At 39.6% G+C, this 26,446-nt stretch overlaps 1 protein-coding gene and 1 long non-coding RNA gene across 2 annotated transcripts in view; one reads left to right on the forward strand and one right to left on the reverse strand.

The window, feature by feature from the left end:
- LOC308383447 (calsyntenin-2-like) overlaps positions 1-26,446 on the reverse strand; it is a 167,682-nt gene that overhangs the window by 13,514 nt on the left and 127,722 nt on the right. The window contains exons 9-12 of the mRNA XM_080861410.1: positions 24,730-24,851; positions 8,651-8,813; positions 1,820-1,986; positions 1,402-1,550 (exon numbers count right to left, since the gene is read on the reverse strand). Of these exons, the coding sequence (XP_080717536.1) occupies positions 1,402-1,550; positions 1,820-1,986; positions 8,651-8,813; positions 24,730-24,851 (601 nt within the window). The remainder of the gene's footprint in view (positions 1-1,401; positions 1,551-1,819; positions 1,987-8,650; positions 8,814-24,729; positions 24,852-26,446) is intronic.
- The window catches only part of LOC308383448, a 34,816-nt gene continuing 12,502 nt past the window's right edge, over positions 4,133-26,446 (forward strand). The window contains exon 1 of the long non-coding RNA XR_013969148.1: positions 4,133-4,267. This is a non-coding gene — a long non-coding RNA (uncharacterized lncRNA). The remainder of the gene's footprint in view (positions 4,268-26,446) is intronic.

Genomic DNA, 26,446 nt, shown 5'->3' on the forward strand with positions numbered 1-26,446 from the left:
GAGAGTTACTCAATATTCCAGCGACGAACAGCTCAGAGCCCCAGCTTTAAGAGCCAGAGAACTGCAATCCGCTCGAGATCAGCTGCAGGTGCGTGGGCCAAGGGCAGGAGCCCAATCAGAGCTCCGCCCAGGCAGACAGGTAGGAGAGACAGAGTGAGAGAAAAACAACAAACACTTGTGGCCACACTGGGCTGGCCGGGGAGGCACAGGGACCATGACATCATCATCCTGAAGTGCTGCTGCTACTAGTGAACAAAGTCAATTTAATCAAGTCAAATCAAATCAAAGGCAGAGATAGAAGCACAAGAAGAGAGAGGGAGAGAGAAGAGGGAAAACATAACAAAATAGACTCTAGCAATATGGTCTTTGCAATCACCAGGGACAGCTGGCCTGCTTATTGGTTTAATAGTTTTTACACTAATGATCCACCCTACGCCATCTCACTGAGAGCTCGGCTCTGGCAGCTGCTTTGCTCACCACTGTTTCTGTTTGTAGCTGTTTGCATTGCCTGTGACCACTACCCATCTTATGCTGACCACCTTCTTTAAACATTTTACGTTAGATTTCTGGGGATTTTCACAAACATTAAAATGTCAGAAAGAGTTTAAATCTTAATGTCTAAAGAAACAGGCAGAAATTAAAAAAGAAAACAAAACGCAGAAGCATTAAATGTGCAGCTGTTCTGCACATCAAACAGGTCCCTAAATCGCTCCATTACACACTGAATGTAAGGACGGCTATCTAATTTTAACAGTTGCAGGGGGGCGGGCGGCGTGTTGATGCTGTGGTTTGCTTTTGGGTAGAAAGGTTTTAGGTTCGAACATGCTGGTCAGCTCATGCCTTTTAGTGATGAGTTTGCTTGTTCCTTCAGTGCTTGCATGAATATTTTCCTTTTCCCCATTGCAGCTGGGATAAGCTCATTAGGCTAATGTGGGGTGACATACTCCAGTATGTTATCTAGCTAATAATTATATAGCCTGTGTACTGAAAACTACAGAGGTGTGATTTCCACTGCAGGAAGCTAAGCTAATGACCAAATCACTATACATGAAGACATCTCAGGACAAGATTTAATGCTTTATGTTATGACAGGCTGTTTTATGTCTCCAGTAAATGTTTGTGCACAAAACATCCTGAGTATTCCTCCTCCATGAATAAATCTGGTCCCACGAGATTTCCACAAGATGTGTGCGTGCTTGCACAGCGAGTACCAGTCTCTCAAAGTCAATGCACCCCTGAGCAAGATGTTAACTCACAGTACTTCCAGCAGAGCTGCTCCAAAGCTGAGCTCCTCAGTTATGAACAGGTGCACGAAAGCTGGATGTTTAAAAGCCATGGCGTGTGTTTCGTCTCTTAAATAGCTGAGATAAAAACGCACTGTCAGAGTAAATGTGCACTCACTGTACTGTAGTGGTGATATGCAGCCGTCGGAGGCCTGGTGTGGGGAACTGGCGAGAATTGATGTAGGAGACCTTGGTCATGGCCGTGTTGATGCTGTCCACATCTTCTCCTTCCACCACCAGCACAGACTGGGCCGGGTTAAAATGAAACTGGGAAAAACCAACAAACGACTTGTTCTCATTCAGATTCAAAAGTAAATCAATAAGATGATGAGTGGAGGTTTTATGAAAAAGCATGTAGATGTGGACGTCTTAAATTCAACTCCATTATATTCCAGAGATGGAAATGAAAGCGCTTTAACTTAAAAGCGGCACATAAATAAGTTATGGTGCTTTCCTTCTTCCTTTTAGACCAATGCAAATGCAGTTGGCTGTTACTGCGGAGAAATAAGTTGAATGAATCCATTTTTTCCACGCACCTTTATGTCCTTAGCGAGGCTTTCAAGGGAGTTAATATCAAGACCTTCTTTGCAAGCCTGCAAACAGGAGATAACCTTCTGGGTTTCGATGCGACCCGGTCGGATCGTCAGACCCGACAGGCTACCACGGAAATACTGAGTGAACCTTGGGGTTGCTACCTCACCACCTAGTGGGGAAGAGAGAAGATATATGATGTATGAGAGGAGAAAGAAGAGAAAAGAAGAGGAAAGTACAGACGTAACAATATGGAGAAGAAAGCTAAGTGAAAAAGGGGCTAAAATACTGAAAATGTGTGTGCTTTTCTAAGGAAATATACAGAAACCATGGAGAGCTATTTCTCTCAAACTTTTAGATTAAAAGAAAAACATGAAAAAAATTACATCAGCGCCAGCATGAAAAAAAGTACTTTGATTACTTTGAAAGTAACATTGCTCTTTAAATAGGTGTTTAAATAGGTTTAGGTACAAATTTTTAGGTTAGGGATGTGAAATGTACACATACATTAAGTGCTGTACACTCTAGATAAGCAAGAAAAGCAGACATCATGACCTACAGAATATAGTCTGCAGTATTCAAGGAAACATCGCAGGATGCAACAGAACAGCTGATTTTGACAGCTTGTCACATTGGATTTATGACTTTGACAGATGGTAGTGTGAGTTTGACCTAAAATGTTCTGCAACTGCCACAGCCGGTGGGAAATACAAACTAACCATTCATATAAGCTAAATAAAACCAGTAAGTGGAAGCCAACACCTTGGCACAGTCCTCTGTGTAAAAGGTATCACAGCAGTACAGGCTGTGGAGGTCTGTCAAGCCCTGACATCTTCTTAAGAGTGCACTTTTTTCATATGGAGAGCGTAGCAGATTTTCCTGTCAGCTCTGCCCCGTGGTACAATTTTACCACTTCTTATGACAGGTGTAATTTCCATGCAGGTCTAACCCCCCCCTTAAGGTAAATTACTTCCTGCCTGAGTCTTTCAGGCCAGTTATGGCTTACGTGTTTGAAAATTCTCGTAAAAGGTGACAGCTCCTCTTAGAGTAATGCAAAAATGGTGGATGTCGCTCTATTTGTAGTTCATAATAAACCGAGTGTCACAAACAAGTATGTCACAGTAGCAATGAAATATTTACACAGTCTTTAATTGAATTGAATAATTGAATTTCCATTTCTAGAATTTGATCATTATTATTTTTACTGAAACATATTGATTTTATTTTATCTGGGAAAATGACTTAACTTGTTTATTAACCCAGACAAAAACAGTGTATGTATGAAGTGGTCCTCTACTGGTGCTTCTTATTCAGTGCTTCCCCCCCTTTTCGTTTCCAACTGAATATAACTTTTTAGCATTGCAGAATACTGACTCAGCAGTTTTGTTATTTAAAGTTGCTCACTCATTTAGCAGAGCTAGGAGGTTCTCCTGGGACAGAGCTATTCTGTACAGAGGCGCTCGGGGGAATTGTAGACAGACACTGCAGATGATATTCAGAACTAGATGGCCTGCACAGGGCTGCAGGCATCTACTCCCTCAGCTCAGTCAGTGTGAATCATACAAGGGTGTATACATGTGGAGCTGAGAGAGAATGCTCAGCAGCAGTTCCTGCATCACATATTGTAACAGAAAATGTATTGTTGGTATGTGTAAGAGGAGGTCTGTATGACACGATGTTCTGACTTTATCTTTGAAGGTAGAAGGTTAGTTGAATAAGTTAAATGAAAGCAGACATGCTTAAACTTATAGATTTTGTTTCAATTAACCTAACGACAACCAAATCAATAAACCTTTGATTGATCTGGATGTCTTATATGTCTGTGTGCTGTGCTACCTCAGACTTTAGTCCAAAAACAAACAGGCTGAATCATTAGTGTTCAATTTTTTATAGATGACATAGATGAAAAAACACTTAAAATTATTCCCCAGTTATCACAATTCTACACTAATGTTTCACATGAAAAAATACAAAAACTACATGCAAAAATCTTGATCCACCTCTCATTTCTTTACATTCTGCAAATGGAAAATGGACAACATGTGGAGCGATTTGCAAACAAACATGTGGATACAGTATATCAGAGAAAAAACAGAGCTTTGGATGTTGGCTGATTGCACTCTGCTTCAATAATGTTGAGATTTGAGTAGAGATGGACCGATCCGATATTACGTATCGGTATCGGTCCGATACTGACCTAAATTACTGGATCGGATATCGGAGAAAAATAAAAAATGTAATCCGATCCATTAAATATCACGAAAGCACCTCACAAAACTTGCAACACGCTGTAACTCACCTCAGAACGTTAGCACGTCGGAGCAGTATGCATCACGTGATAGAGCGGCTGTGGCATGCGGACCTGTCGGTGGTCTGGATAGCATTTGGAGCTTCGCTAGCAACCCGGCATTTCATCTCCGACAAAATTATCCCGAGAGAAGTAAAGCAAGTGTGTAAGTCCATCTCTGAATGTTTGTAAAGCATTCCTGCATTAAGCTTAAGGAGCGACTGCCTCTCGCTCTCCGGCTGCTACTTCAATCATGAAACTGCTTAATGATCAGCTGATCGGCTTTTCTGTCGCGAGTCCGTGTCTCTTGTTTGCTTTTGGCCCAGTTTGCACCAGAAAGAGGAAACCAGCGGCTGAACAACAGCAGCACGTTTAAGCTTGATCAGCTGTTGTTAGAATGTATTTAATATTACTTTCTACTCGAGGATGGTAACTGTGCAGGGGCGGATCTAGCAAAGTTTAGCCAGGGGGGCCGATAGGGCATTAACAGGGAAAAGGGGGCACAAAGACATACTTTTCTTTCTTATTCTCATTTAAAATGTCTCGCTTTTAATTATTTAATATTTATCTGAATCTTACACCCAAAGTTTTAATCTGATGTAAAATGTATAGAAGTCCATTACTGCATATAGTAACTGTTAAGTCTAATATACCCTAGTAAGCTATAGTACTTTTTCCTTTGGGAAGGTACCATCTGTGCAGTCTGCAATTTTGTTGAAGAAAGATGTTGAATCTATTTAATATTTCTTGAAAAAGAATTGATTTCTGTGCATTTTTTTTCACACTGCATCAAATTAAGGTTGATTACGTCGATTAAGCATCATGAGGTGGAGTGTGAGGGGTGGTTCCCTATTTTTTATTTATTTATTTTTGTTGTTGCTGGGAGTTGGAACCCTATTAGTTAGGTTGCTTAATATTTATGCTAAGTACTCTTTAAAATACCAGAATAGGGAGGATGGTGTAGGTTTAAGTTTATTAGATTGATCAGTATTGCTGAACTATGAAATATTTTTTTTTGCATACAGGTATAACAGAATAGCTTTAGTGTAGTTGTTGTTTTAAACTTGAGTATGAACTTATACAAAATGCAGCAAGATATTTAAAAAAACAGTTTTGTTGATTAAAACACACTATATCGGATTCATATCGGTATCGGCAGATATCCAAATTTATGATATCGGTATCGGTATCGGACATAAAAAAGTGGTATCGTGCCATCTCTAGATTTGAGCTCTAGGGAGGCCAATGTATGACTGATAATAATCCATTGTATGTTTTTCTATCCAACTATGCTTTTACTGTACTGGCAGAGTATGGGATCATTGGGCATCGTCATAGTGAAAAATTCAACTTTTGCCAATCAGATGCTTTCCAAACGGTGGATCAAAATCTGGCTGTAATTTGCTGTGTTTTTATCAATTTTGATAAGATCTCCAACACTGCTGGCTGAAATGAAGCCCCAAACCATGACAGAGCCTCCATCGTGCTTCACAGACTTATTGTTGTAGCTCTCTTCTGACAATTTATTGGAAAAATTTCGCTTTGGCTTAATCGCTCTGTAAGACCTGTTGCTATGTCTGTTAAGGTATACTTTTACCGCATTGACGGTGTGAAAGAAGTTGTTAATAATCAGACAGCTTCAAGATGGATCAAAATTTGATGATACTTTTCTCAGCACCATTGGCTGAATTGGCCACAAACCACAACAGAGCTTCCACCATGTTTTACAGATAGCTGTAGGCACTCAGACTCACATTTTTGAGCCAAAAATGGACAAATTTGGATTCATTCACTCCATAAGACCTGTTTCCACTGATTTTCTGTCCAGTTCTTGTGTAATCCGGCATACTTCAGCCTTTTCACCATTTCCTTTCCTTAAGTACAGCTTCTTGACAGCCACTCTTCCACTGAGACCATTTCTGATGAGGCTTCAGTGAGCAGCAGACAGATGAGCTGAAGGGCCAGATATATCTCACAGGTACTGTGTCAGGTCTTTTATTGGATTGCCCGTCCCCCTATTTCTCAGGGATATGACTTCCAGATACTGGTCATCTCTTTTAGACAGTTTTTTAGGCCTGCCACTTCTTCTTTTGCTATGTTTTTATAGTTTTGTGACACTTAGTAGATATATCACAATCTGTGTCTACAGTGACACAGTGTTCCTTCACATACAAAAAGCAATCTAAGTTTATTTTCCATACATAGGTGGACTCTTGTTGTTCTTATAGTACATTTCTTAAACCCATACACTCAGAGCAGAGATGGTGAGGATTGTGCATTTTGGAACACAGGTAGGTGTAAGTGGGAGCAGAGAAGGCCTAATTTGCCTGTCTATCATCTCCCTTTCTTTCTACCTGTGTAAAGGTTTTTCATCGCCAAGACATGTTTTCCTGCAAAATGACATCCAAACGTGCATCTATTTTACATAGATTTGCACAATCAATCAAAACGAAATAAAACAGAGAAGAGTAGACACTGAAGAGTACAATGCCAGATACTATAGCTAGCAGACCTTGGATACATGAGTTGTGACATTTTGGAAGATCATTCAGAAAACATTTGCTTAAAAATCCTCAGGAGAGATCTCCAGATTTCAAAGACATACTCTGCATTAAATTACACATTTGCCCTTGGACTGATGCTTTTAAGCAAATATGTTTCATTCCTGTCTCATGTCCCATTCTTGTTTTCTTTGTGATTCTCTTGCATTTTATTTGGGCAAACTGACTCATTAGCGCGCTCTAGGTCAATGCATGCGTATCAACATTAGAAAATGTTTGAATATTTCAAAAAACTGGATCTTGTTTGACTCTGTTGTCCTACTCAACTTTCTCTTGAAAGGCACACACACTAATCACACCAGTAGCCGCACGCGTTTCATTCACTCTTGTTTTGCTCCCGCTGCTTCGCTGCCATTACTGTGACACCTTGAAAGAGCAGAGCCATAATTAATGTTATTAGTTACAACTGCGCGTTTCCTATTATGACGAGTCAAAACGAGAAAGGTCTGGTGGATTACCTCCAGTCCAAGAATACATGTTTCTTTGCTGCCTTCTCAAAGGATTTCAAAAGGAGTACATTATGCTGCTTTCTTTTGATTGATGCCTTTCATTTCCCACATAAAATCACCCCACGCTCTTTTTAAAGCTTCTTATTTGCTAAAATTTCTGAATACTGTGAGGGCTGCTTAAAAAAGTCCACACCCACGGCCGTGTCGCAGATTAAATGAAATGGGACGGCGAACTCACATTTGCCGTTCAAGCTCAACGACAAATTAATGCCACAGAAAACTGTTTAGACCCAACAACAGCCAAACCGTTCTCTGGGGTTAACCTTGTAAAGAAAACAACACGCATCTTCTTTTTGCTCTCGGGGCAGTGAAAAGTACAGTCTAAATGCCTTTTTATTCCACATGTCTCATCATTATGTTGTTGATTGTGGTGAAAGGGAGGATGGAGAAATGAGAGACTCTGAAAGGCAATCTTGCTCGCTAATGGCCTGCAAAGTTATCAGTTGCGGCTTAGTGAAGCTTAAAGCGGCTTCATTGGGATGTAATAGCTGGCAAAGTTGTCCTCCATTCACTCTAGCTAATCCTTCCTTCAGGGCTTTCTCTCACAATCAGAGATTCATGGAAAGAGGCGGCAAGAGAGGGCTGTATGAAGAAAGGAAGAAAATGATGACGACAGAAAGAAAATTGCAATCAGGCACAGGATGAAACGAAATTTAAGCAGCAACCAAAATGCCATCAGGATTGAAGCGTTGGATGATGCTGGCAAGGGTTGTGAATGTGATTTAGGCAGGCAGCAAGAAAAGGATCACTACTGTCTCTTTCTCATATGAAGCACTTTATTTTTGTAATTATTCAAGTAATAAACATGACAGCAGGGTAGCTTTTATTCAGTCCAACGCGATCTCTGCACGCTCCCGTTCCCTGTCGCTGGAAACGACGGCGCAGAATTTCCTGTTTGATACCCGCTTGGCTTGTGCCACAGGAAACAGCTCGCAGGCCGGGGATGTAAATGTTAGTCTCTTTATTTATTTTCGCCTTCTTTCTCACTATCTCCCTTTGTGATTCAAATGTAATTTTAAACATCTCTGGGCTGCTCTGCCTTTTTATTGATGCGGTTTCTTTATGCTTATGATATGTTGTCAGCATTTTTCAGGCTGGTAACAACCGCGCATTAAAAGAAAACATGTTTTTGACTGCTGCACCTGCAGTTTTCGCACAGACTATTCGGTTTCTTGGAGCATAATGCATTTCATTATGCATTTCAGTGGCCTGCAATGCAAATGTATTGCTTTCAATAGTGTTCCTGCACAGTGCAATTATGTCACATGTTGAGTATTACATTGTATCAGAATACGCAAGACCTGCTTTCAATTTCCTGCTTTACAAAATCAGGACAACATATCATTTCCTTTTTTTATTTATCTCATTAAAGGGATGTATGCAGCCTTGAAACAATTAATTAACCCTGGTGCTTTTAAATAAAGCATTAAAAATGGCTGTTTTTCTATGCTTATGTATGGTAAACACACACACACTGACCTTGCCAGCAGGCGCCCACGGTCAGCTGTGTATCGATCTTCGAGGCGTGGATCGGCCAGTCATCTGTCACTAGGTAGGGTTCGTAAGTCACGCCATCCACAAAAAGAGTCACTGCAGGAAATTCCACGTTGATTACATAATAGTGCCATTCCTTGTCACAGATCTGTAAAGCACAGAGAAAAACTGTCATATCGCTATGCTGCCAGTAAATTATATGTCCTCTTAGTACGCACTGAAACACGACAACAGGCCCGATTAAAACAGAAATGAAAAAGGGGCAGCTTTAAAAATACATTACTGAAGCAATTACACATCTTTTTTGGGTTTTTTTATTATTATTAGTATTATTATGGAGCGTATTGCCATGGGGGATTATGTTTATAGGGCTGCTGTTATGAACATGATGATGTTTACTCCAAACCCAAAAGCGCATCCTTGAATGCTCCCTGCCTTTCTACCTCCAATAAATGAGACGCATCAAATTCCTCTTCTTTTCCCCGGATCATTTTCTCCCTGTCGTCAGACCGCTAATGAGGTTTCCGTCTAATGAGCTGTTCATTAAAGGCACACGGTGAGTGACAAACACAGCTGTAGAAAGAGTCGCGCGTCACACAACTTTTATCAACCTTCACAAACATTCTCGATCGTGAGAACTTATAAAGACAGAGCCTGTTCTCTCGCTTTAGCCTTTCTGTGGGGCGTTTACATGCTGACTGGGTTCTCTTCACGTGCACAGTTCAAAGACATGCAGGTCTGCTTAACAGGTGATCCTAAACTGGATGTAGGTGTGAATGGTTGGATGTCTCTGTATGTTATTCCAGCTGCCACACTGGTGATCCGTCCAGGATGTACGCTGCCTGTCGCCATGTGACAGCTGGGCCCAACAGTGACCCTGAACTGGACAAGGGGAAGAAGCCAGTATGTGTTCCTGTTACACAGAATGGAGCTTTCTAACAAAAAACATGCAATGACTTGTGTTTTTTAGCAGCGACAACCAGCTTTAAAAACAATAATGAAATAATATTTTCTTTTAAGTCAATATTGTATCAAGTGGCTTCTTATTACACATCTGGCAGTTACATAAAAAAGCTGCTTTAATTTGGAGCTGTTAGAGGCCATCTAATGAAATCTAATTTTTACAGAGGCCTTAAAAATAACAATACACCAGTGAATTCAAAGAATGGCTTCAACCTCGAAGAGCACTGCAATGCTTCCAAGAAAAGTCACAGGTCTAATTAAAATATCAATACGTTCTTAGCATACTGTGACAAGACTCTGGCATTTTCTCTTAGTGCATGTTAGGACAACCTGCCGTCCTGCACAGTGCCGAACACAGTAAACAGCTATAGAAATGAGAAAAAAACAAAGTTTCATGTTTTATGCTGTTAAATGGGGGAGTACAAGTATAGTTTATGGCCCAAAGCAATAATGGTACAAACAGCGCTGCATGGGGCCCTGAACAACTTCTTTCACAAATAATGAGGCCACAGTGGGTGTTTTCTAAAATAAATATTTTCAAATGAAACTGCACTTTCTTTTAAAGGTTATTATTTCTGGGCACTTGAGGTAAATATAATTTCAAAGGTATTCAGACAAGAAAAGGCCAGACTGTTTTAGTTGAATCAGTCTGGTGGGCAGGATTTGGTTAAAGATGGAGGAAAAGATTGGTTTGCATGGAGCAGAAAAATATCTGCTAATTTCAGATACGAAGAGAAAACATAACAGGTGGACGGAGGATTTCTCATTAAGGCCAAGTGGCCACACACACGGACACGGAGAATAAATTTCTGCTTAAGCTTACATATAAACTAATGTAGACGAAACCTTTGTTGGAGCAACTAAGAATCTCGAGGGATGTTAGCTTTATAACATGATATGCTGACAGAGAGGAGAGCCCAGAAACTGCTCCTACCCACTAGACCTCACTTTTTAAAACCACCTTCAGATGTGATGATTCAAGATGTTTTATTCGGATGTAGTCATCACAACCTACATTTTGGTAGCATGACATTCCTCACGCCATGCCTCCTTCTTCTTTTTTTTTTAACCTTCCTTTACTGTACATTAAGTGAAATATTCGGGCAAGTCACCCGTGTGTTATTAACAATGACAGTGTATTTTAGTTTCATCATCTCGCATTCAGGATTTGCACGGGTACTTGACTAGACAGGCAGAATGAATTGCCACTTTCATTTAGCCGCTGGTTGGCTGACTGCCTGCAGAGGTGAGTGCATGCCTCTACAATTATCAGCACTGTTTATGTGGGTGACTGTCTCCACTTATATGGCATTATACTGCATTTTCCTAGAGCTGTGACTATGTGGAGCTTATAAAAGCACAGTTTGGGACACCAGATGACTTACCCTCTGGGTGCAATGGCCACTGCCTCTTGGCTTCCATTGTGTCCTATCAAGGCTCTTTTCTATACTCTTGTCAATGATTACAGTTTGACTACAGATAGATTTAAAGGGGAAAAAACATGCTCAAATGATGTTGTTAGACTTGTTATTGAATTGATTGGTCGATACTGCTCAGACTACAAGCAGACAACAAACAGAAATCTGAAAATTTCTGGTGCAAAATCTTGCGTCTTGCCTACAGACTGTATATTTCTGTACAAATATCAATGCCACGTAGCAGATGCAAAGATGCAGTTTGTTTTAGTTTAAGAGCTAAGGATTATGAAAATGGCATTAGTTTGCAAATGGTTCTGAATGAGTAACAAAACTAGTAAACCTAAATCCTGTAACTGAAATCTATCCTGGTGACGCTATAGTAAATGATTCATCCTCGGGGAGAACAGATAGATATCTGCAATACATTTTATGCTGATCCATTCATTATTGAATTCATATTTCAGGTCAAAGTAGCAGACTGAACCACAGCACAGACATGAACAGAGTTAGCATGGCTACAAATCCCTTCGGCAACTCTCCATTTCCAGACAAACTATAAAAAAGTTTTGCTGTAAGGCTGAGTTATTGTGTTGTGTGTTGCTGTTGCTTTTCTCTGCTTTTGATTATAATAACTGATGGAGTGGTTTCCAAACAGAAATAAAGACGAATAACATCTATTTTTATATGCAAGTTTTCGAACGCATGCACAGTGACTGCATGCTTGAAAAATAAATATCATGCATAATGATAATGCATAATCAGACTGTATTTGAGAAATATCTCAGCACCAAAGCATGACAGAGAATGTAAAACTGAATCTGAAACCTGAACCTGAAAGCTAAAAAAATGACTAGAAATATTACAGAAAGATCACAGATCAACTTTCTCGACTAGCTTCAGTGCGAAAATTTATTTGCACATATACTCGACTACTTCATCCAAGAAAGATTAGCTTCAGAATCCAATCTCTCACTGACTTTGTTTATGCAGCTGACTGTCTAAACTGTCTAAATTAAATCGTGCTCACATATTTAAAAATGCACACACGCACATCATTAGCAGATACCATCAGCAATTCTCTGTTGCAGAGCCATGTTTGTATACGCATTGCTTGTCTGATGACATATTAGTTAGTGTGAGCTTGAAAGTACTTCTCCTCTGCATCAAAGTAACGAGACAATGAATGCTGAAACAGTTTAATGAGCTGGTCCTCGGGCAGGTTGCAGACCTGTTTAGGATGGATGCTATCATCACAGCATTCCCACAACAGAAAGAGAGAAAATAGGAGAGACAGAGGCTGAAGTGCAGAGACATAAACATCACGTCTGCACTAACATAGAAGTTCAAAATGCATTTACAGTTTTCTTAACTTTTGGGATTTCCTACCAGGCTAAATTGGGGCATTTTTGGAAAATATTTTTCAGGTCGGTTACCTGGCAGTTGTTATTTTTGCAAATTTTTCCTTTCCTACTACCAATAAAAATAAAAACTTAGGTTATATTTTTCACCCTGAATGAAAGAAACATAAGAAACAGGACATACAGAAGACACAGCGGACAGACAAACAGTCCAATGATTCAAAAATCACTTTGACAACCTCCACAGAACATCATTTTTTTGTCGTTTTCCTCCATGAAACCCTTTTGAATTCATGTGTTTGCAGAGGGAATGTGCAAGTAAAAGTGCTGATTGTGGCTTTTAGGTATGACACACTTTGAAAATTTTAACCTCAAACCATATTTACATTATTGACACACTCACACAGGTGCTTTCACTATTTCTGTCAGGACTTCTTGTGCTTGCTCAGTTAGCTTGTTTTACATTTTTCAAACATAGAGAACATTTGGGCATGCCACTACCGGAAAAACACAAGGTCAATGTCTTCCATTTAACTGAGTTAGCTAAGGGTTTTTTAAATACTGGCTCACTGTCAAGGCTTACTGGGAACCTTGATGGCATAAAGCCATCATTAACAAAATTAGTTTCTCTTTTTTTCTGCTACTCCAAACCAATACCTGCTATGAATCAGTCTAACAGGAAGGAAATTTTAGTAAACAATTGTTTTATTGTTTAATTTCATCAGAAAGACCAGCACATTGTGTGCAAAAATAAAAGGCTTTGTTACAATGTGACTGTCATTTCCCAGCATTCAACGCTTCAGCTTTTTTAAATAATCGGATTAAAACCCCCCCACTTAGAGCGCTCAATCAATTAGACAGAAAAATCTGTGTGCTGCCTACGATTATGTCCTTAATTGTTTTGCATAGATTCAAGGACTGTACAGACAGTATCCTCTTTCTAATCATTTCTCTATCACAGCATGGAGTAGGTCTCTTCTGACAAAGGTTCATCTTGGAGACTGTGGTGACTAAGCCTTACCTTACTCAGCCTGATTTCCTTTGTAGAGAATATTACCATGCAGCAGCAGCGGCAGTGTTTTATTGCTGAGGATAAAAAGCTGGAGATAAGCCAGTCTATCTTGTGGAGATCTGCCACGGTGTATTTACGAGAGGCTATTACATCCTACACACCAGCAGAGAAGAAGGAAGATCTTAAGAGCCACTTGGACCTAGAAAATATTGCACAGTCTCAATTCAACACGGACTCAATTGAGGTTTTTCACCCAGAAGATCCCTGGCAAAACAATTCGATGCTGCCAGCTCTGCGTTAGACCAGCTGCTAACGAGGAAAGCGGCGGCCTCGAATCTTTTATTTTTGGGCCAAACAGAGGTTATAGGTTGTGTGAACCTTTTCTGAGGAGGACACCAAAGCACAGTTTCACAGACAGCATTAGTGCTTTTTAGATCTGCTGACATCGACAGAATAATGAGGACATTGTGCTGGCTGCTGAGGAGCCCTTTAATAAGGTCAAGTTTATTTCGATATACTGGAGAGGTTTCAGATGTGGGGACTTCCTTACAATCTTATAAAATATATATGATGGCGTTTTCATCTGTTTCAAGTGAAAACTAACCTTTTGTCTGATCAGATTTATTAGTACTTTAGCTTGTGTGATGGACATGATAACTGTAGTACTGGGTAAAATAACGGTGGATGCTGGAAGTTGTGTTGTTGTCGTTCTCTTCAAACATTCACCAGATAATTTTAGGAAGTCTAGTTTTTCCCCAGAGCCCTCCTTTTCTCTACTTCTCATCCGGCCCGTTCTATGCCCTTTTGTCTGAACTATTTTTCCCCTCCCCTGTTTTCCCCACCTCCACCTCATCCATCCGTCATAACTTCCAGTTCCCTTCTCTTTCCCTTTTCATCTCTTTTGTTCCTTTTCGCACCCCTCTCCTCTGATCATCTCTTTTCTGACACAGATGCAGCACCGCACTTTTGATGCCAGCGTATTATGTGTCACCGTGGGAATGACAAGGATAGTGAAATAAATAAATAAATGGCACAAAGCAAAAGAAAGGAAGAAAGGAAACGAGCTTTGCTAACATGCGCAACGGCATGCGCATAAAAAAAACATGCAGTTTTCTGTGAAAGGGCAAATCTAGCAAACTTCTATGCAGAACACTCACTAAAAAAACTGTCCAATTAAAAGAATACAGAGTTGCCAAGTTTTCCACAAGTTATAAAGCAAAGTGTGCTTATCTAAAACTTCTAAACCATCAGTTTCTACTTTGAAAAGTTCTGCCAAACTATTTTTAAAAAGAAAAATATCTGATATCTAATAAAGATCTGATTTGTGTTAGTGCTACAACTAAAACAATCCAAAGAAAGAAAGATATGAGGCTCTAGATCAATGCAAAAACATGCCAGATGCTTAAAGTGAAAAGTCTGCTTTAAAATACCGTCTTTCAGCATAATGTTTGAAATCTGCCTGTCTTTATCTTTCCCCTATATCTCCAGGAGCTCTTACTTGATGAATGAAGCAATATGATACCTGTAAATAATTTAAATTCTACCTCATCGCTGATGTGAACAGACTTTTTTTATGAACTGAAGGCAGGAATTGGAGAAGGAGAAGAGAACAGACAAGCAATAGTTGGAGAGACGTGTGGAGTGACTGGAAGTGGTAAATAGAACGATGGAAGAAACAAGCTGTTAGTACATTATGTAGAGCACTCACCATGTATGCAAAGTGCTCAATAAAGAGCATTAAGAAGCCTTTTTCTCTCTCACACACACACACACACACACACACACACACACACACACACACACACACACACACACACACACACACACATACACATACTCCTGCTATCCCTCACCCTCCGGCCCGAGCACACATAGAGCGCAAAGAAATTTACATTTAGAGAGATAAAGGGGGCACCTAAAGCAGACAAAGTCCAGCTGAGCTCTCAAATGAAGGCATTTGAAAAATAGAGGCTAGAAATGAAATAAACACTGAGTGTTTTTGCTCGAGGCAGTTCTTAACATTTCCTCAGTTGCTTACTGTCTTTTTCTGTTTTGCACTCTCAGAAAGGAACAAATGTACGTTTCAGTGCCAACTTGTGTTTGTCTATTCAAAAACATGAATAGTCCTTGCAGTAGATTAAATTGCAAAATGAAAGTGATCCATGGTAAATAAGAGAGAAAACATGACATGAACTGAAAGAAATTATGAAGTCTGATTTTTTTTTAACTAAGTGCTCTCATCTATCACAAAGCGTGGTTGCCTTTCTGTCTTGTCTTCTCACTCCAGATGCTTTTGCTTTAAAAATCTGCTCTAGCAAACAAAACTCACTCCAGCTGCAACGCCCCGAGACTTCACGTAGGAAAATAACACGTGGATATGCATAATTAGACGTAAAATTGAAACATTTATTAGTCTCTTGTGTGTGAGATGAAAAATTCTCACACTCTGCATAGGCGCTATCTATTACAAACAGAAGGGGAGGCAATGCACGCCACACCACAACCACCCACATCATCCAATTAATCTCTCGGGAAACAAACGGGGCCTTTTAATCCACACAGGGCAGAGAACAAGCCATGGCACGATAGGCATGGTGGAAACAGGCAGATAAGGCAGATAACTGTAGATGAGCAATTCTGCTCTAACTCCAGCATTCAGTCCTCATTATTGATCTCAGACATAAACAATAAATAGCAGGGGTTCTGCAGAAGTTGTGAGAGGAGTAATTGGTGAAATCGGAGAGCTGGTTTTGTGATTCACAACATGGGCGCTCTCACCATGCCCTGTCATATTTACTGTTATTTTGAATTGATGTGAAAAAGAAAAAGAAATCTTTTAATCCTATCAAAATCTCACAACTATGCTGAGAAAAATACTGGGTACTTGATTCCCCTCTAACCCTTCTGTAATACACTATATTTTGTGCTCTCCCTATAAAGCATTTGATTTTAATGGACACGCTCTTGACTTTGGGGAAATATAGAAAGGTGTAGGTGCACATTAAAGATCACACTCTTGGCTTGCAGGAAATTTAAAGAGAGTGTTTCTTGATTTGTATAGGACTTGGTAAGAACGACAGCTGGATTGTACTGATAGGCTCTCCAGACTCGGGAGAGTGAATAATGTTCAGAAAGGGTAGTGATTCATCCTTTAGTCCATTACCAACACTGAGAAGTTGAAAGGAAAAGCAGGCATCCTGGCGTGTGTGTGTGTGTTTGTGTGGATGGTTGTGTTCACATAAACTCATAAATAAGTCAGTGCCTGTAGATGCGTGCATAACGGTTTCTGTCCAATGTGACATTCCTTCAGAGTATTCGATCGACATGGAAAATGGAAGCTTCTCTCTCCCTCGCTCTTTGCCAGCTTGCTTTCATCACACTCTACCCCTCCTCTCTTAGGCTCAGAATTGCAAAATCAATAGAGCTAAATGGGGTTGCTGCGGAAGCCATTGGGTGTCCTTTCTAAGTGCTGGAGGAACAAGGACAGTACGAAGCAGCTGTGACACTCCACAGTCACCCCTTCTTCTTCTTCCTCTTCTTACCACAGTCCTTTTTCCAACAGCCTCCACTACTCTTGTGCTCATTATTCACCTCAAGGCGCTCTGGCAGTTCCTGTTCTTAGTTTAGTCTGTTTTAAGCACTATAGGCACTCTGAGATACTAAATAATAAGTATTAATATGCACTATTAATATATAATACACTGTGTAACATTCAGCAGTGAATGTTAAAATTTCTTTCAGTAGTGCGAAAGAAAGGCATTTGGAAGTAGAGCTAATGCTGAGAGTACAGACTTAATTTCATTATTTGGTTTCAGTGTGATTCAGCCTACAAGTGCAATGCATTATCATTTGGTACAATCTATCTTTAGTAGTACTTTGTACTCCATGCAGTGAGCCGACAAGGACAATCTCTGGTTTGCTGAACCAGTTTATATGAAAGAAATGAAGCATACCTCATTATTTAATGTCCTCTGCTTACATGACATCTGAATCTAGGAGATGAACTTCATTGATCACTAAACAGTGATAGTCCCTTTGGCTTGTGAAGGATAACTAATAGGAAGATTAGTGGAATTATGATTTACGTTTGAGAAGCCACCATCATCCTGGTGGTCACTGGTCACTCAGTCAAACCTTCTTCTTCTGACTTTAGCAGTCACCAAAGCGGACCATCTGCCTGTTCCCCTCACCCACATCTTCATTGAAGTCCACTTCAATCACTGCTGTTTCCCTATTGGGAATGCTCTTTACCACTTCATCCAAATTACTCCAGAATTCCTCTCTCTTCTAATTGACGACTACTTACGGTGTTCACAACCTTCAACATCAGCCTTTCGGTTTCCAGCTTCAAACTCATGATCCTGTCTAACACTCTGTGCACTTCCAGAAAACTCTTAATACAACATTACTGCTACTCTATTACTTTTCCTATCCACAGTACTGTGCAAAAGTCCTGAGCCATTCTTCATTTCTTTATATTTTGCTGGAGCAAGAAATACTTGCAGTTTTTAAAGTGCTGAGCAAAAGTCCTCCAGGCTTTCTAAAGGCCGTTTTGTACACTAGCCACTTTTTCAACCATTTTCAGTCGAGTCCTTATACCTGACCATTTTCAGAGGAATGTTTTTTTTTTAAATTTTTTTTAGTTTAACCCACTTAATACGGGTCTATGAATCTAACTCAAGGTATAAACACACAATAGCAATTCTGGTCTTGACATTTCTGGTTCCAATCATCATCATTATGTACTGAAGGAGGCCGTGAGAGAGGTACAGCTGTGAGTGTCCTACAGCCATCTGTAAAACACAGTGGAGGCTCTGTCATGGTTTGGGGACTGCATACCATCTAGAAAGCATCTGATTGGGAACAGCTTTTTCAGCATGACAATGACCCCAAGCACCATGCAATACAAGCATACCTGGATAGAAAAACACACAGTGCAACACTATCAGTCAGGGATTGGCCTCCCCAGACCTCAGACCTCAACATTATTGAAGCAGTGTGGGATCATGTTGACAGAGAACAGAACAAAATGCAGAAACATCCAAAGAAGAGCTTTAAATGTCCTTCAAGAAGCCTGGAGAACTTTTCCAGAAGACTACTTAAAGAAATTAGAACAAAGGTCAGACAGTGTCTTTCCACTTTGTCTCCATTTGCTTTAGCGATACTTCCAGCTTGTTGTTAGTCTATGCCATTATGTTCAGTACAGTAAAAGTAGAATGTTATTTGCAACCAAGGAATCCGGTTATGATTGTTTCTGTGTTTTTATAAACTTGTGGAAGGAAGTAACATTCTGTGACCTTAGCTGGAAACAGCCTTCTCTGTCACTGCTGGGATGAAGTCCAGTTAAAGCTACTGATTACGTTTTAGTTTTGTGTCGTAGCCATAAGTTTTGTGTCTATGGCTACGTTCACACTGCAGGCGAAAGCGCACCAAATCCGATTTTTTTGACCCTATGCGACCCATATCCGATCATGGTATGACAGTGTGAACGTCGCAAATCCGATATTTTCAAATCCGATCTGGGTCACTTTCGTATGTGGTGCTGAATCCGATACATATCCGATGTTTTAGAAAGCGACTGCTGTTTGAACGGTCATGTCGCATTAAATACGTCTTTTACGTCACCGACACAAGACAGACGCCAATTATACGCGCCAGAGAAGCGCCCGAGAAGACATCGCGAACGCTTCCTGGCCATCCGGTGTAGATGTCAGTGAAACTGTTGGGAAGACAACGTTGGAGAAACGTGAACATTTTATTTGTACTGTGTAATCTGCAGATTCTGACAGAAATCTACAGCTATCCTTTGAAGCACCGCTCCTCTCTAAAACAGCAATAATGATCATTATTAGGTTATTTACATTATTATGTAAATAACAAAATAACTTAAAGCAAAAATTGGGAAACGTAAAGTCCGAAGACTTTATATTAACGGCCATCTGTCAAACAATACTGTTTGCTCTGGGTCTAAACAGAGTGCGTTGTGTGTGACGCCTTCTTTTGCGCATGTGGGCCGCTTTGAGCGTTCACACAAGAGCGCGTTTGCTGTCGCATTTTATTTGTAGTGTGAACAAGCAGACAAAAAAATCGGATTTGATCAAAAAATCGGAATTGAGCATTAAGACCTGCAGTGTGAACGTAGCCTAAATGTCTCTCTGTCAAAAAGATTTTAGTGAAGATCAAAGTGAGCATGAAATTTAAAGCTAAGTGTGGTTTCACTAATGCCTGCAAAATAAAGGGCAGTGGAAGTAGCCCTCAAACCTTTTAACGCCCCAGTGCTGCAGCATGGCTACTGTTGTTACTTTGTTTCTCTCTCTCTCTCTCTTTGTGTGCGTGTGCGTGCGTGTGTATACATGGCTGTCTGGTAAACATAATATTTTGATGGGTTTGGTCTGAGATCTAATTGGCATGATGGTCCCTGGTTGCCATCTGATAAAAATCCAAATAGGGTTTTTTGTAGATGGTTGGCATCAGCCGTACTCACATATAAAATACTGTGTACTGCTTCAGGGCACAGATCAGATTTTAATATCTGTTCTTAAGTTTTAAAGAGGAGCATTTCTTTCTAAAATAACCATTTTGCACTTAGATTTAACAATAACACATCAGTTTCATGAATGTATTTCTATTTCTATCTCCTTAAACTTATGCTCTGGCGTTTGATAAAGAAACAAGACAAAAAAACTGCAGCAAATCACAGTCATAATCAGTTCCCGATAATCACAGAGCACTTTTTTTTCTTTGCTCTGTTCATTTATGTACTCCTCTCATTAACCTCTGGTATTTCAGACCAGTTTCCATTTATATTTAATGAGAGTCTCAAATGAGAGTGATTTGTAGTGGTGAGCAGCACCATCACAAATTCTCTTTGACTGTACAGCATACTCCCTCCACGGTCTTTCACACGATCCAGCTAAAGGAGCAAATGGGATCCCCACTATCTGAATTATGAACTATATATATATGTGTGTGTGTGTCTGTGTGCGTGTAATAGCAAAGACTGAGCAAGAGAGAGGTAATAGGAGAAAGATAACAGATGCAGAGAGAATGAGAAAAAGCAAAGCAGAAATAGAACCATGTCTTGAGGTTGTTTGCTTGGAAAACTTAGCAATCTGCTTGGGTGCCCTTCTCTTTGTCACATCCACCTCTGTGGGCCACAGGAGAAAATAACAGTGGACTGAGGAAAGCACTTTTCAATCTACCTTTGACCTAGAACAAACAGCTACCTGGCTGGAAGGTACACCTGAGAAAAACACATTTTGTTGTACCTGTGACCTGCAACAAACAACTGTTCTGCCTGGAAGGTACACACCACCACTAACAAAGATGACAACCAAAAGATACACTGATGTTTGTATGAATGCAGGGAATTACCGCATATGCCCTCACAATGAAAAAAAAGAAGAAGGAAAAAACCAAGAAAATGAATTTGCATATATTTTTCAGTGCAAACCTACAGATAAAATATAAACCATAAGCCAGGGTTGAGATGCACCATTGCACTGACAAAAAGACCAAATACAAATCTCTTATAATCTGCTTTGTGAGTGGAAACTTCTGAGAACTCTCCATAATTATGAGGCATTTTCTAATAATTTCAAAATATGGCTGATAAATGTGCCATCCCAAGAGTAAACAATTAGATTAGATATACAGCTAGCATTCATTTTTACAGTGGTGAGCTGGGTTATCATCAAAATTATTTAGACATGAGGGATTTTATGATCTTCTATACTGTGAGACTTCCTTTACTCAGTGGTTACATTTAAGCCCAAACATAATAAAAAAAAACGCAAACACCATGCAGACACAATAAAGAGACTCAAACTGACTCAAAATTGTGGCAGAGGGCGAAAACAACCCTTCTGATAAAATAATCAGATGAAAAATTGAACCATGTGAATGATTTAACAACATTACTTTCTGGCTGCTTTCTTTCTGCACATATATTTGGGCGATTAAACTTCTGCCCTTTTCACAAAACACAAACTTTGCAGCTAAACTTGGTGGAAGCCTTGATTTTAATACAAACGCTTAAGAAATAAGAGCAACGTGATAACAACAACAACGGCACCAAACAGACAATCGTTCGCTGAGTTGATTAAGCGCGAGTTAAAGAGGAAAGACAGCCTTTAAGGAAGGGAAATGAGTCACATATTCATGAGCTCGGCGAATGTCACGCTGTTTCAGTAACAGACAATATGTAAATGCAAACACAATCTCCCAAAAAAGTTGAGCTGCTGTTTAAAATGTAAATAAAATCAGAAATAATTTGAAAATTGAATGAAGCCATATTTTATTCATGATAGAACATAGAAAACATATCAAATATTTAAATGGAGACATTTTGCTATTTCATGAAAATATTAGCTCATTTTCAATTTGATGGGAGCAACACGTCGCAGAAAATTGGGGCAACAAAAGGGTCGAAAAGTAAGTGGTGGAAAAAAGACACATGATTGTTTAAGAAGTAAAGATGGACAGTGGTTCACCAATCTCCAAAAAAACTGCAAATCGTGGAACGATTTCAGAATAGCGTTCCAGAAATCGCTGTCACATTTTCACACAGGTTAAAGCTCTGTCATGAAAAGAGGCTGTATGTGATCAAGAAACACCTCCATTCATTTAAAATTAAATTTGAATCTTTATAGAAAACATGGGCGCCACATCAGGAGGAGCCGGACCATCCTGTCTTCCTTCTCTCACCCCAACCGGTCGCAGCAGATGGCCCCGCCCCTCCCTGAGCCTGATTCTGCCGGAGGTTTCTTCCTGTTAAAAGGGAGTTTTTCCTTCCCACTGTCGCCAAAGTGCTTGCTCATAAGGGGTCATTTGATTGTTGGGTTTTTCTCTGTATGTATTATTGTAGGGCCTATCTTACAATATAAAGCGCCTTGAGGCGACTTTTGTCTTTTGTTGTGATTTGGCGCTATATATATATATATATATATATATATATATATATATATATATATATATAAAATTGAATGGAATTGAATTGCTTCTCATCAGCGCTCACTTCAAAAGCCTGCATCTCTGATTTTATGGGGTACATTACTGCCTATGGAATGGGCAGGTTGCGCATTTGGAAAGGCACAATCAGTGCTGAAAGTTATATACAGGCACTAAAGTAGCCTATCGAGGCCTTTCCTTCAGAGCAGGTCTTGCAAATTTCAGCAAGACAATGTTAAACCGCATACTGCACCTGTTACAAAAGCATGGCTTTGAGTCTGGGCAGGGCCGCCTGCAGATCTTTCACCGACTGAAAACCTTTTGCACATTGTGAATAAAAATATGACAAAGAAGAGCCAGGACTGTTGAGCAGGTACAATCCCATACGAGACAAGAATGGGGCAACATTACTCTCCCAAAAGTCCTGCTGCTGGTCACCTCAGTTCCCTAATGTTTACAAACTATTGTTACAACAAGAGGGGATGCTACACAGTGCTAAGCATTGCCTTGTCCCAACTTTTTTTAGACATTTTTTTAGAGCCATCAAATTCATAATCAACTATTTTTCTTAAAATTGAACACTTTCTTAGTTTCAATATTATGTTTATGAAAAAATAATTATTGCATTCCCAAGTATGCCATTGGTTTTTTGGAATTGGAGTTGACTCTAAATTTTCAATCAAAATAAAAAAAATGTACATTTTACTATAGAGACTAAAACGTGCTATTGGTGTTCAAGGAATTGCAATTCCCTTGTTTGAATCGTGCCTATTTAGCAGATCCATTTTTTTCTACGTAAATGGTTAGTCTTCTTCTTAACCATGGAATTCCACAAGGTTAAGTGCTGAGACCAATACTTTTTACATTATAAATGCTAGCCTATGTCCTTTAAGATGCACATTAAACAAATATGTTGGGGTGTTTTTATTCATCTGTGCAATATCCTAAAGTGATGCTGAAGATCTAATTCTGGCATTCATTCTACGCTGAATTATTGCAATTCATTACTATCGGGCTATTCTAAAGTTCCCTAAAAAGGCTTCCAGTTAATCCAAAACACTCCAGTGAGAATACAAACAGAAATATATAGAAGAATGTATTTCACCCATATTGACTTCTTTTCACTGGCTCCCTGTTCAATCCAGAATTTAATTTAAAATCCTTCTCATCACATAAAAGGTCTTAAATAATCAGGCTCCATCCAATCTTAAAGACCATATTAGTCTAATAGGGTCCTCCAGGCAACTTGTGGCTGCTAAAGTTTCTAAAAGTAGAATGGGAGGCCTTGAATGCAACTCTTGCCAAGGCCCTGTCAGCCTGGAAACAGCTCCCAGTTTGGGGGGGAGGCTCCCAGTAGACAGCCGCTCCATTTTTAAGATTACACTTTTTAAGACCACACGTTTTTGATAAAGTTTATAGTTAGGGCTAGATTCTCTGACCCTGAAGCATCACTTAGTTATGCTGCTAAAGGCTGAGACTGCTGAGGTGCTGTGTTAAGCTGAGCACTTCTTTTTACTCATCTCTTTTCACTCTCTAGGTGTTTACATACCGCTGTTACATATCATTAAATTTGCCATCAGTCTGTGTTTTGTTCTCATCTTGTTTAACCTTTACCTTAAAGTTTAAAGCACCATGAGGCAGATGTTGTGATTTGGTGCTCTGTAAATAAAACTGAATTGAATGCAACTCTCACCAACGCCTGTTTCAAGAGCTGCGGGGAGTAGCTTCCTTTTATCCAGATGATTCTCATTTAAGTGTCCCTGTCACTGATGTACCTGACCTTTAAACATCAGTTTGACAGCCTGCATTGTTCTAAACAGACAGGGTTAAAAACAGAAGTCGCTTTGAAGACTAAAACTTTTTACCTCCCAGCAGTGCATTTTATTTAATGCAATAGTTACTGCCTGCAACATTCAGTGAGATTAAAAAAAACCTCTCTTATTTGCATTCTTCTTGTAGACGCAACACTATACTGCATGATGCAACTTTTTACCTCTTAAAGGTTCCCTGCAGGACTGAAACACATACCTTCAGTGCAAATTAGTTCAACAACTCTCCAGAGGCATGACAGGTAGTAGAGATCTGCTGCTGGGTGAGCTATTACCCATAACTAAACAGACTTTCCTCTTTTGGTCTGTACTTCTGTGTGAGTCTAAGTACGTGTGTAGGATAGTGGTGTCTTTTACTCTATTATATCATGCACCAAGCAGACAAAAGCCATGAAAGGCCTTCATAATTAAAATGAAAAGCCTCTCCCTTCCCTATAGAATGAATAAAAGCCCTTTATCTGCTCTACAGAATCACCCTGAATCTATATGCAGATATAAATAGGACACATACTCACACACAAATATGTACTCATACCTGCTCCAGTTTCCAGTGGAACTCAGCAGGTCTGAAAGTGTCAAGCTGAGTGAAATCTCTTCTGAGCAGAAACACCAGGCGGCAGTTGTGAACATACAGAGAATAATGGTGGCGGTTCATCTCTACAATGGGAAGACCAAGAAGAGGCATGGTCATACAAAAACATGCACACATTTGAATATAGTGCAGTTTTAAATTACACAATGTTCTAATCAGCAGGTTTATTTCAAGGAAAATTGACGTTGCTCATGTTCATGTCAGTAATTTTGTTTTTTCCTTCAGTTCAGAAATTGGCATAGAGTACAGCTTTTTACTTTCACATCAAATGGGTTTTCCACATCAGTCAACTAAACAAAGGCAGTTTAGTGAGTGTGGTCTGAGCCGCTTGCATATCTGCATTTTCATTCTTATGGACACATACCCGCACTGAGGAGCTGGTACTTAACTTAATAGATTTTGGTGTTTTTAATGGAAGAACCAATTTTAGTCTTTCACTGGTGTGAAAACCAATATTTATTTAGCATATAATCATATAATAAAGATATTTATCACAAGTTTTTTAAGCAGTGCTAATGCTCCAGTCACACTATGGAAAAGAAGTGGTTGTAGACTGCAGGATGACCAAATTACCGTGACTGTGTGACTTAACTTCCAATCCAATTGCCTTTAAAATGCATACTTCAAAGACAGAGATCATAATGGAATTTTTAAGTTAGATGAAAATTATTTGCAAACATTTGCCAATCTGTCTGAGACTGCGATTGTTTGGCTGCAACTTCCCTCCCACAAGGCGACCTGTGCAATTGGCTTGTGAGTGAAAGCAGTGAGTGTTGCATGCCGAACTGGTCACGGCAGCTATTTACAAACAATGTAAAAAAATAAATAAATCAACGTAATCACCAGCCAACCACCAATTTTCCTTGTTGCAAAGAGGTTACCTTCCCATTTTTACTCTAGTGTGATTAAGTCATAAGACGTGTAAAAGGGACGATTGCTTCTAATTCTAATACAGTTTTCTGCCAGAAGTCAGATTTAGCTAATTTCATTTATAGTGTGTTTTTCTGTTTTTTTCTGTTTTTCTATTACTCTTCAACTCTTCAATATAAAAATAGGAACATTTGTTAAAAAAAAAATCAATTGAATATGATAGACTTCAGTGCGATCATGCATTTAGGAACATATTATATACTCTTCATACATGAGTTATTACTATAATGGCATGAAAATGAATGTGATTGTGATATGGCTCATCACCGGTCCTGCATATCATCTGGCACACCCAGAGGAGTGATGGGATTCAAAACATGGGCATTTTATTTCACAGCTGGGCTGCACATTGAAACTGTTGGTACTTTTCACATCCTTAAGCAAAAAGATTACAAATAAAAAGTGGTTTAAAAGATGCTGGTGGTCTACAATAAACTGCTCTGCAGTTTTGCATTACAAGATCAGGCTACTAATTTCGTAAGCTAATAAGCCATCTGTGAGACCATTGTGAGCGCGTGCAATGTGCAGATGGCTTGTTTAATTACACAGTGCAGGCAGCTCAGTTCAGAGATGCAGTGGGGAAAAAGTTTTAAAGAGCATTTGCCACTGTGGGCTTTGGTCTCAGCTTAATTACCCGGTTGTTTTGAAATGTTTTTGGGGTTTTTTTTTATTATTGATTTGCGATAGGGCTCATGCTTATGGTATGTTTTGCAATGTAGGACAAAGCACA

This window comes from Rhamphochromis sp. 'chilingali' (genome assembly GCF_963969265.1).
Source record: "Rhamphochromis sp. 'chilingali' genome assembly, chromosome: 16".
Lineage (NCBI taxonomy): Eukaryota > Metazoa > Chordata > Actinopteri > Cichliformes > Cichlidae > Rhamphochromis > Rhamphochromis sp. 'chilingali'.